The sequence below is a fragment of the Brachypodium distachyon genome, chromosome 2 (assembly GCF_000005505.3).
Source record: "Brachypodium distachyon strain Bd21 chromosome 2, Brachypodium_distachyon_v3.0, whole genome shotgun sequence".
Taxonomy (NCBI): Eukaryota; Viridiplantae; Streptophyta; class Magnoliopsida; order Poales; family Poaceae; genus Brachypodium; species Brachypodium distachyon.
In genome coordinates this window covers 47,756,421-47,768,474 of record NC_016132.3, presented here as the reverse complement: position 1 = coordinate 47,768,474, position 12,054 = coordinate 47,756,421, and the positions used below count along the sequence as shown (strand labels likewise).

The 12,054-nt window shown below is 50.0% G+C and overlaps 2 protein-coding genes across 2 annotated transcripts; one reads left to right on the top strand and one right to left on the bottom strand.

Annotated features, from left to right (window-relative positions):
- The first annotated feature begins 7,586 nt into the window (after window positions 1–7,586).
- Window positions 7,587–9,079, top strand: LOC100834497 (myb-related protein Hv33). Its single transcript, XM_003569586.4, has 3 exons — window positions 7,587–7,885; window positions 7,988–8,117; window positions 8,217–9,079. The coding sequence occupies exons 1-3, from the start codon at window positions 7,747–7,749 to the stop codon at window positions 8,797–8,799; spliced, it is 852 nt and encodes a 283-aa protein (XP_003569634.1). The 5' UTR covers window positions 7,587–7,746; the 3' UTR covers window positions 8,800–9,079.
- Window positions 9,080–10,871: 1,792 nt separating this feature from the next.
- On the bottom strand, window positions 10,872–12,041 carry LOC100834197 (dehydrin Rab25-like). Its single transcript, XM_003569585.4, has 2 exons — window positions 11,432–12,041; window positions 10,872–11,334 (listed from the first exon to the last, which is right to left on the bottom strand). The coding sequence occupies exons 1-2, from the start codon at window positions 11,882–11,884 to the stop codon at window positions 11,107–11,109; spliced, it is 681 nt and encodes a 226-aa protein (XP_003569633.1). The 5' UTR covers window positions 11,885–12,041; the 3' UTR covers window positions 10,872–11,106.
- Window positions 12,042–12,054: the final 13 nt, after the last annotated feature.

Below are 12,054 nucleotides of genomic sequence, written 5' to 3'. Positions count from 1 at the left end.
GGAAGCTTCCTTTGCAGAAATCAACATCAGAGAGGATTCCATCAGCATACAGTATATATCTTCCCTGGGAAGCAGACGGCATGCAAGAATTTACGTACGACCCGCCTTACTTATATTGCTCCTGGTGGCTGATAAGATTATTCACGGTGGTTATAGTCCCTCCTTGATGTTGTGTACCTTTTTCACGAGGTAGTAATAATGTCCCTGGCGACATGATGGAAGCTTGAATTCCAGTGTGGCTTCTTTTGAATGACTACATATATAGGTGCACAAAAAGGAATGTCACGTCGTCTGGGAAAAACGAGAGCACAAAACGTAAAGTCAGACACTGAGCTCTGGGCTGAAAGGGAAGAGATGCGCTTCTTCAGCAAAACGTGACAAAATAAGGAGTGGAGCATTCATGTCGGAGTCGCACTACTTCGCTGTTGCTAATGCTCCGCTCGATGATATATATCAGCTGACAACGGCAATTAAGCTAATCAATTAATGATTTCGATCTATCACAAGCGATCAATTAGGGTTCTGCAACGATTTCACGGACGACGTACGGGAGATTCGATATATTTTCTTCCCCGGCCTGAGAAAAGCTGCGTACATTCGAGTTGCGAGTGAGAACTGAGAAACTCATCTGTAAGCTCCAAACATTCGGAGATAATGCAGACCGTTTCTTTCTTATTTTTAACGTCACCTTCCGTGCTGTACCTCTTTTTGTTATTAAGCATAGAAACATGTTACGGACGTCCTACTATATCTACCTAAGATACAGTACTACCTGTACAATCCATGGCTAAATTAATTTTGCTTTCCCGGTAAGTCTTACAAGCATGTTACGCGCGGGAAGAGACTGGTAAAAGGAAACAGATGAATCTATGAGTAGTAAACTTCTCTTCCGAAAAAGAGGATTTTTTTTTAGTAACAGACTGCACGTCATCGACCGTACGTACGGCGCGACACTCAATACTGATACCGGTACCACCACAACTTTCTGCACTCACTCCAGAATCCAGACATGTCTATCTCAGGGGGAAACAGGACCGTACGTGGTACACCGGTTAGTTAGGTTGCTTGTTTCAGCTTCTTGGCCTTCGTAGCTAGCTAGCTTCCCTCGGCGCAACTTCAACGAGGGTTACTATAGCCGTTACTGAGAAAAGGAAAAATATTTAACTCATAACTAGTAACAAATTTTCTAATAAATCGTTATTAAGAGTTGATACTAAACATTAAAAACTAGATATTCATGTGAGATGGTGGAGCCCATCAAGTAAGTGTTTTAGTAACAAGTGGTCTCTCCAACAAGTATATGGTTGTTACTAGTATCTTGGTACAAGCGCCCAAGCAGTTTCTTGTACAAGTAATCAGTATTTTATTTTTTCATTTTCTCTTCCATTCACATCATCAAAAAGACTATGTGGCATGCTCAACTGAGGTGTACTATTAGATGCCCTTATACTAGCTGATACTATTGTGCCGTGAGAGCAAGAAAAAGCATTGAAAGGAACAGTACTGGCCCGGCCTCCCAATGAAATAAAGTGGCCTGAATTAGGTGGGAGGGGACTTAATTAGTGCACCCGTTTGGTTTGCATGGCTTGAGCATGCATGCAGGCGCTAGCTTTTCCGTTGTGGCCAGCGAACGAGCTCAATCATGCAAGTTACTCATGCAAGGCAAGTGCACATCACGCCATCTTTTTGTGATGGCAACGGCCTCTAGCTAACTCGCATTACCGGCCAGCAGCATACGTACGTACTCTGTCTCGCCAAAGCCAGAGGCTGAAATATATCAGCGACATCGCGATGAATAATAAACTAGTCACGGCGTGGGATGTGCCGGTCGAGCCGTATTTGCGTAATGTGATGTGTGTAATGCAGCCAATTAGCTGCTACTAGCTTAGCTCAGACCGGCCGGCTTGCATAACTTCAAAGAGGAGCCACCATGATGCAAGCTAAACCCTTTTTGCGCCTCTTCTGCCCTTTTACTTTCCTTTCTAGAGGAGGCATGTCAATTCTCGGCCAGGCAGGAGGGAGAGAATCCAGCTGCCTGATCTTTTCACCCCCCACAATAGGGACATGCACTTGCGGTCACAAATTCTTAATCAACTGGGCACTCGATCGATCGATTCCTTTTACATGTCATGCACTGACCGTTCGTACGTACGTACTTCCACGTAGTCCTTAGTGTCGGTAAGATACTTTCTAATGCGACTCCGTATATATACACTAGATGCATGGCTCGGTGCGCCGTGTGCGTCTCCTTTCTCTGCCCACTAGCTTTTTCTGAAGTCTGAAATACTCCGTCAACTACGTCAACAACAGTATGAGAATACTGGACGTAGCAGTTGTCGTCCCCCTAGGTACCGGAAATTGGAGTTTCCTTGAAGAAATGAACAGGGGGTACAAAAGGAATCGGAAGGGGATACTGTCTCTCCCTTTTCGCGGCTGAGCTTTATATTTATTTTCTTCTTGTGGGTGAAAGCGGCCAGCTTGTCTTTGAGCCATGCACTCCTGCAGCTCGACTGAAAGGGAAAAGCTACCTACCTTGGTGACGCAGAATTGGAGAAGAAGCATTGTTTCGATTTCCGAAATGCAGTAGTACATGTAGATCATCCGAATCAAATAGTAATACAGTATGCAAGTGTTACACTATGTCTCTTCAATTTTACTCGTACAAACCTGACAAGCTTGCCAAGTGGCAAGAGCATTCACCATTACTTTGTTGTATCGCCACTACCACCAATATATATTCTTCATCGCCGGCCGGGTCTCCCCCTTTTCGAAAAAAAATAATATTCTTCATCGAGATAATGAATAATCATGCAGTGGCAGTTAGACAGGTCATATGTAAGCGTACCGAGCAATCTGAAATGTCAAAGTAACCGAGACAGATGCTCAACGTTTCCTAAAACCCATTCTTCTAGAACATTTTCCATGCACACTATGTACTGATAAATGGCTTGGTTACAGTGCATGTACGGTTATGTGAGTTAAACTGATATTGCACCGTGCAGACGCATGCGTGCATGTAGCTGCAGTTGAAAGAGCCCAAGCGGAAGGCGCGACCATTAGCTAGCTAGCCATATGTCCTCATGGCAACCAAGCTGTGAAGTCACTGAAGTGAACAAACAATATGCATGTGATGGAGCAAATTGGAAGCTAAGCCCGACCCTGATAGGTCACCAAACGTTCGCGGCCGTGCGCAGGGGCGGTGGTCTCGGTGCTACGCTAACCTGCATGCTTTCTCCAACGCACGCTAACTTAGCCTCGCCGGCCGGGCGGACACATTCCCAGCTGCGCGTCCCTGTCCATGCGGTTGCAGCTCCCTCCTGCACCTTGAGCTCTCTCTCGATCCCCGCTGCTGTGCTGATGCTTTATACTACTCCGATCCTACACGAAATGCTATCATTCACACTGGCCTTCAAGCCACACTAAATAGAACGAGCGCGCTTCACTATGTAGATTCGGGCCGTGTTGTGTCGTGCGCTGTGATTTCTTGCCCGGCCCCACTGGCGACAACGCGTGCATTTGCAGAGAAGAGAAACTGTTTTACAAGTTGAGTACTGCTCGTCTAAGATCCGAGGAACAATAAGGCTTGGCATATAGAAAACAGGTGCATCTCCTTTTTGGCGTAGGAGCCAAGAGCTCTCCTGCACTGCACGCAGGCGCAGCGGCAGTGGCTTTATGGAAGGGGCCGTTCGCCTTTTAGCGTGTGTGTACTGGAAGCGGCATGATTGCTTGCACGATTGATCGCCTTCTCAAGGCACCGCACGTACGCGCTACACGAGCGATCGATGGGAACCGATCGAGCGCGGCCGGCGCGTACGTAGAAGAGGAACTGAACATTGTATCGCTATCTTTTATCCTCCCATCAGGTAGTACACTGGTACTGTTTGTTAATCTCACTACTACAAACCGATCTATATGTCACGGCACATCAGTAACGGGTCCGGCGCGACCGTTACTGATGAACAACATCAGTGTCGGTCGCGGCCGCGACCGTTACTGATGTACCATCCTTCCTCGCGAGAGACATCAGTGACGGTCGGTTAAGAGACGACCGTTACTGATGAACCACGCATCAGTAACGGTCGCCCTAACGCGCCCTCCATTGATGTGTGGTACATCAGTAACGGGCCGTGTTAAAGCGACTGTTACTGATGTCTTCCCTATTATCAGTAACGGTCGCCCATGTTCCGATCGTCACTGATGATACTCGCGGTTTAAATACGCGAGGCAGAGCCGCAGCTGGTCGCATTGCGCGTCGTAACGGACCAGCTGCGGCCCGTTCTTCTCCAGCAATGGCGAAGCCCTGCCCGAAGCCGCCGGCGAGCCCCGCAGGTAGCCCCTCCTCCGTCTCCCTTCCTCCTCTCCCCCCCCCCCCCCGCGCGCCGGCGGCCCCCATCTCCATGGGCCGGCGAGCTCCAATCTTCGAGCCCGAAGCTTCCCTCTCACTTGCGAGCTATCTCTCCCTCCCGATCTATCTCGCCGGCCTCCAATTTCTCTACGAAGTTCCCCAATTTCAAATTTTTGAGCTCCGGCCACCGATCAAAATGCGGTCTCCTCCTCGTCGCCCGGAGCTTCCCTCTCCCTTGCGAGCTCTCTCTCCCTCCCGATCTTTCTCGCCGGCCTCCAATTTCTCTCCGAATGTCTCTAATTTCAAATTTAATTTGCGGACCACGACTTTATCCTCTTATTCCTTAATTTGGAATGTCTGGAGAAATACGCAGACCACGGCTTTATCCTCTTCTTCCTTAATTTGGAGTAAGTTAAAGTTTACATATGGAACCATTTTTTTTTCTAATTCAGTCTTTCTTATACACCATTAGATACTAAAGTTTGTTTCTTTTGAAAACAAAGACCATTGGGTGACACTACTCATTTGTTTGGTTTGGTCCGCGGTGTACTACTTCGATTCACTACTTCCGAAGAAGGGTGTTCGAGGTCGCTACTGGAAACCCATCAAATCACTCATTAACACTGCCTTGAAAGTTGCGACCAAGGGAAAACTAGCTGGTAAAGATAAAGACGAGCCTCACCACAACCACATGTTCCCTTGCCAGCAACAGCCGTCCGGCAGTGTGTACTGTGGCTACTACTGCTGTCACATCCTTATGGAGAATGCCAGCATGTTCAAGCCTAAGTGGAAGGGGTCAGTCGCGGCGATGGAAGAGTACTGGCGGCCCCGAATGACAATGGGACACCGACCTAAATGGGTCATGTATAACATTCAAAGGGAGTTCGCCCATCTCATCAACAATGAGGTCATCAAGCCTAGTGGGGACTTCTACGAACGCGTGGAACAAGTGATGACTAGGGTTCACCCACAACAATAGCTTCAAACTTGATTTTGCTATGAAATTTTGACACTTTGTAATCAATGTCGTGAAGTGAGATACATTTGTATTCTTTATATGCTTTAAATGACGCGGCTTTATATACATTTGTATGCTTTAAATGATGTGGCTGTGTATTTTCTTGTGATGTGCTGTGTATTCAAATATATATTTTTTTGTGTATTTTCTGTGGTTTTAATTATTATTTTAATTACTGAAAATGTATCGGTGTCGGTCGCTCGCCCGACACTGATGTGGCAAAGCGACCGTTACTGATGTACATATCATCAGTGATGGGCATGAAAACGTGACCGTCACTAAAGATGGTCTTCATAAGTAACGGTTGGGTCGGGCCGCCCGCCACTAATGATGGTACATCAGTAACGGTTGGACCGACCGTTACTGATGATACCCATCATCAGTAACAGGAAGTTAGTAACGGCGGCCCCGACCGTTACTGATGTTGTTTTTCGACCGTTACTAATAAGCCTTTCTGTAGTAGTGTCTGTACGATTTTGCTATTTCTAAGAGGACCGAGAACTATTTTGGTGGATGGTAACAATCTTCTACTCCCTCCGACTGGTATTATTTGTCTCAAATTTGCCCAAATGCGGATGTATCTATGTGTAAAAGCGTCTAGATACATGTAATATTTTGACAAGTAATTCCGGCCGAAGGGAGTAATTCAATTATGAAATTCGTTCAGGATTTATAAAAATATACTCCCTCTGATCCTAAATTCTTGACTCAAATTTGTCCAAATATGGATGTATCTATTGTTAAAAAGCGTCCACATACATGTAATATTTCGACAACAAATTAGGATCGGAGGGAGTAAATGATAAGAACCACTTAATCGGATGTTTATGATCATCGACCGAGGAATGCGTGCTCGTGCGAAATTGTGTGTTCTTTTTTATCGAAACTAGTGTATTCGGTGTGTGTTCTGCAACGCGTTAGCTTATTAGTTTTAAACCTGAGCTGCTTACCGTCTAATGCTCGATTTAACATTGCTGAACTATGTTGCGCTGAACTTATTTTATAATTAATTTGATATGGAAAAAAATACAAACGAAAGCAAGAAAGTTGGTTAAGCAAACACGGAAATAGGCAAAAGCTGGCTGAAAAAGCTAGATTGTCATAACCCTCCTAGTTCTTGAGAATCTAAAGAGAATATGCACAGATGCATGCTTACCGTCCGCCGGGCCCCTCTGCTAATTCTTGATACCGTTGTCACGATTTGGGCACAGTGGCACTGCGCGACAGACAGCGGTTCTGGGAATTAATTAAAGCGAGGGCCGGGGTCGACACACTTCCAATTCTCCTACTGTCGGCTGCCACCAGCAAAAACGATTTTAGGGGCAGTGATCCGGTTATTCCCGTTCGAGAAAAACAGCGTTCTATTTACACGGGCGAGTGCGACCTCAGCCACCCGCATCGAACGTTTCGACCCTAGCTAGCTAGCTCGCCTAGCGTGGTGTAGCGTCAGGTTGTCACGGTTCACCACCGCGCGGGCGACGGGATTAATTGCGCGCTCGGCCCATTTGCAAATCGATATGGACGGAACGCGGCAGTCAAGCAAAAGCCTGTCGATAGCATATGACACACAGGGTTAGTGCGATCAATGTAATCCAAGCACAGCTAATACGAGACTATTATATAGCAGCACAACGTGGCCGCTCTGTTGAAATGTTCTGCATTGATGTGTTGTGTTTGCGCCAGTAAAACTAACTTGTCAAGTAGAAAAATAGACCGGTGTGATACCGAACGTAAAGGAACGCACAGCCTATGTTCGTAGCATTGCAAACAGAGTACAGATGGTGTGTGTTTAGCTTGCGTGATCGCAATAGTCCCCTAGATGATTAATGGTGTGCCGTGCTCCATAACCATGTGTTAGAGAGAGAGAGAAAAGAAAATCTATAGTCGTATCTCCAACTAACCCCACCTTTTTCTTCCGTCTTTTCCATCCTGCTGTAGCGTTGGGGCCGGCCCCTTTGCCCTCTCCATCTCTGCTTCTCTCTGCTGTTACACCAGTAGCAGAAGTTGCTTCTCTTCCTTGCGCCCGCACGCACCCAGCAGCTATTTTAAATCCCACCTCCCAGAGACGGGATGTATCTTAAGCTTCAATCCATTGAAGCGCAAGCACATCAAAGCACACACGCACATACGGATACTCCTCGGCGGGTTAGCTAGCTTGCTTGGAACCCACTTGATTGCTGCTTCGTCTCCCCGTCCTCCCCCCCCCCCCCCCCCCCCCCCCGTACGTGCGCAGTTCTCGGCACGCTTCCTCATATATACCCCGGCCAGCCTCCACGAGACCGATAGATTCACAGACAGATAGATACTCGGGCAACGAACCAACAACACTGCCGAGGTAGCTCGCCAGTTGCTTCAATTCAGTTCGTTCAACCGGCCGCGGGCTATGGGGCGGCACGCGGGCACTGGCGGCGTGCAGCAGAAGCTGCGCAAGGGGCTGTGGTCTCCCGAGGAGGACGAGAAGCTCTACAATCACATCATCCGTTACGGCGTCGGGTGCTGGAGCTCTGTGCCCAAGCTCGCTGGTACGCTCCCATTCCTACTCTGCTCTTCTGTTTCGTTGCATCTGTGATCGGTTCTCGGTTCGCGCACGTCGTTGGTACTGAATGCGTGCTGCTGAATCTCAGGCCTGCAGAGGTGCGGCAAGAGCTGCCGGCTGCGGTGGATCAACTACCTGCGCCCCGACCTGAAGCGGGGCAGCTTCTCGCAGCAGGAAGAGGACGCCATTGTCGGCCTGCATGAGATCCTAGGAAACAGGTACATTGCCTTCGAGATTTTACCTGTTGTTAGCAATGTGAAATTGGTTAGTTAGCGGCAGGTGACCCTGATCAGCAAAAACAAAAAAAATCAATGCAGGTGGTCGCAGATTGCATCTCACCTGCCGGGCCGGACGGACAACGAGATCAAGAACTTCTGGAACAGCTGCCTCAAGAAGAAGCTGCGACAGCGCGGCATCGACCCGAGCACCCACAAACCCATCTCCAGCGCGGCTGCGGCCGTGGAAACGGACCAGGCGCCGAAAGATCAGAAGCCACAGACCGCCGTCGAGGGTTTCAGTACCCTAAAGCAGCAGCAGGTGTTCGACCCATTCCCGGTCACCGACACCTTCAACGGCGGCTTCGACGGGGTCGGTATGACATTGTATGACAACCTCGGTGGCAAGGACGCGTCCGGGTTCGTGGACTACAGCAGCGTGCTGGACGTGTCGGAGAACCTGGGCTACGGCGAGAGCTCCAGCAACAGCAGCAACTGGAACTGCGCGCCGGAGGTGAACAATGTGCTCGAGGGGCATTGGGCCTCTGAGAGCAAGGCGGAGCCTTTCGCCGGCTACGGCGGCGGCGAGCAGGATGAGGCGCTTGAGCACAAGTTCGTGCTGCCCTGCCAGGGCGGGCAAGAGCACAGCATGGCGCATTTTGACTTCAACCTCGAGTACTTTTGAGGCATTTCTGAATTTAGCTATTATTACTGTCGTATATATCCTATTGTTTTTACACACGGGGCAAAGACCAACACCTGGGAGATTAGAGACTGTATTTTGTTAATTTTCTCTAGTCCTTACTCCTTTAACACGCTTTTCTTTTTCTGTGTATGGTTTTTGTATGGCTAAAATAAGAAAAAAGGTATAGGAATGTGAACATTGTGTAGTTTTACTACTCCGTATGAGATTTGTAAGAATAAGTCTCTTACTCTTTTGCTCAGTAAGTTGCTACCACATGGAAGATTTGTGCCTTGTGGTTTTCCTCTCCTGAAAAAGGAACTAACATCATGGCTCTTACTAATTGCTTTGGCCGGTCGCCATCCTGCTTTAGCTTTTATATTGATTTGTGTCTCACGAAATCGATGAGAAAGACAGATGCTACACTATATCACTCGGAATTAGGAGCAGCTGCGAGTGCCACACTGCCACACGAGTCAATTTCAGTGATTTGTTTGGGAACAGTAATGCTCGCACAACGATTTCACGGGCATTATTAATGCTGCTGTTAGCTTCAAGCCCAAATTTTTCTCGAAAGGCCCCTTTTGCTAAAAGGTACTGCACCACGCTAATCACTCCCATGACATCGAATAGTTTAGCGGTGTTGGTAGAGAAACAGAGAGACGAGTGAGATTAAAGAAAGACGCTAACCACCTTGCTGCCGATTTGGGATTCCCACCTACGGAGTATTTGTTTTGTATCAGCAGTTCGCCGACAGTAGTATACACTCCATGTCCATGTGACGAGAAATGTGAGTCTCGTCGGTTTTGTCGTGGCGCAGAGCCATGATGTCTTGCTTGACGCCAAAAACTCTGACCGCGCGCAGGTAGCGGCGACACGAACACTGCAACTGCATGATGGCTGCAAGCGTCGTCGTGGACATGGTGCTTCCAATCCAATCCGAAGTTTCAGAAGCGGCCAGGAAAGGTGTCAAAACGGAGGGGCCATCGCGTAGCATAGCATGGATGCATGATGTCTTCACAAGGAACGGCCGTGTCAGGCAGGCGCAGGTTAATCGTCTCCCCGACACCGACGCTGAACAGAACTACAGAAGCAAAGGGGATGACGTACGGATGATAGCATCGAACACCACGCGTGGGCGTGGCACTATAAGCTGCCTGGCACGTTTGGTTTGGTGGCCTCGTGGTTTCGTCGATCCCTGGGGAGCCAGGTTGGAATCATTCATCAGGGATAATACGAAAGCAGACCACCAAACATCTGATTTGATTTGATATCCTGATCTTATCTGTCATGCACCAGACGGCCGATCAGCGATCTGTGGACCGGACGCAGCGAGAGACCACGAGGAACAAATTGACGACCAGGCACAGTCCGCGAACAGGGGCGGGGCGACGGGGCTCGTCTGGTACGGAGGGCATGGGAGCACGAAGGGCGCTGCTGTGTGCCGCTGGTACGGGCGTTGGCGCGACCTGGCAGGCAGGGCTCTGTGCGATGCGAGGGTCGGTTCACGCCGATCTGGTCGCTGTGACGCTGTAGCGGGTTGAAGCCGGAACAGCGGCGGCGATGTATGTACGTGCGGTCCGTGTGTGCGCCAGTGGCGATTGGATCCTTTCGTCGACACATGCGCAGGCAAAACACGCACGTGGAAACTGTAGCGGAAGCAAGAACAACTGATACGCTACCGCTGTCGTTGCTGTGTTGTTGCCATTGCACGCCCCTGAATCTGAATCGGATGATCCTTGACTCTGTCGCGTGTCGCGTGCTCGTCTCCCGCCCCGGCACTCCGCGCGTAACGGAGGCCTAGACCAGCCCAGCCCACTAGCATTTCGTTGCTTCCGCAGTGTGGCCACGTCTCGGCCCATACATAGGCTCAAAGGTCGGCCTGTTCCGTTTCAAAAAAAAAAAAGGTCGGCCTGCACACCAAGGCCCCTAATTAAACACATGACAACGTTGTTGCAACTAGACATACAAGTACCGACATCGATCCATCGACGATGGTTCAGGTGGGCAGCGCGGCCGCAAACCACAGCGACGGCGACAATGCCAAATGTACACAAGTATTACAACAGTACTTCTAAATTCTAAAGGTACAGAACATCACCATGGTGCGATTCAACATCGATCACGCACACCAACATGTGCACAAGTACTGATCGGCTACCGAACTTTGATATACTAGTGGTGCACACAAGTACTGATCGGCTAGCACCTAGCAGTACAGCTTATGAGGCTAATATATGTCTATCTAATCTAACGCCATACAAGCCCAAGAAGCGAGAACCGTCGTCGTCAACTGAGGCGCGTACGTGCTCAGTGGTGGCCAGGGAGCTTCTCCTTGATCTTCTGCATGATGCCCTTCTTTTCGTGCGTTGCCGCTGCATGCGTCCCCGTCCCAGCCGCCGCCGGCACCGCGTGCCCGGCGCCCTTGTGCTCCTCCTGCTTGTTGCTGTTATTGCTGCCCGGAAACTTCTCCTTTATCTTCTCCTTGATGCTCTTCTTCCTCCTCTGCCGCCCGCCTTGACCGTCATCCTCCGACGACTGCACGTACACATGGTCGCGCAACAAGACATATGAAGGTACAAGCGAATTAACTAAATACATACTCGGATGGCGAACGAATTAAAAGTGCACATACCGAGCTGGAGCTGGAGCTGCCGGAGCGGCGAAGAGTTTCGCCGAGCGTCGTGTGCTCCTCCTTCTCCCTGCTGGACTGGAGCTGGTCGCCCGCGATGATGCCGCTGCCGACCACGCCCTCATCATAAGCGTACGCCGTGGTCTCGCCAGGGGCGAGACTGCCGCCGCTTAGCGCGCCCTCATCGTGTGTGTAAGCCTCGGTGGCGCCGTTCGGGGAAACGGCGCCGCCGCCGCCAAGTATCACGCCCTCGTGCGGGTACGCCGTGCTAGCCATGCCGGCGCCGTAATCGGCCGGCGCCACCACCATGTCGCCGATGCCTTCCGAGCTGTACGTGGGCAGCAGGCCCAGTTCCCTCGGGATGGGGTTGCCGTACTGGTCGACCGGCGGCACTGGGTTGCCGTACTGGTCGACGCGCGGGTACGGGTGCCCGTACTCTCCACTGTAGTCCGCCATTAGCTGCGCGCTCTCGCCGCAGTGCTTTCTTTCTAACGGATTTTCACGATTTGGGTTCTGTGGCCGTGGGCAGTGGCTTGTGAGTTAGTCTCGATCGGCGGCGGCGCCTTCGCGCGCGTGCTGCTCGCAGAGGATGGGAATGGATCGATCAATGGAGGCGGAGCAAGCGT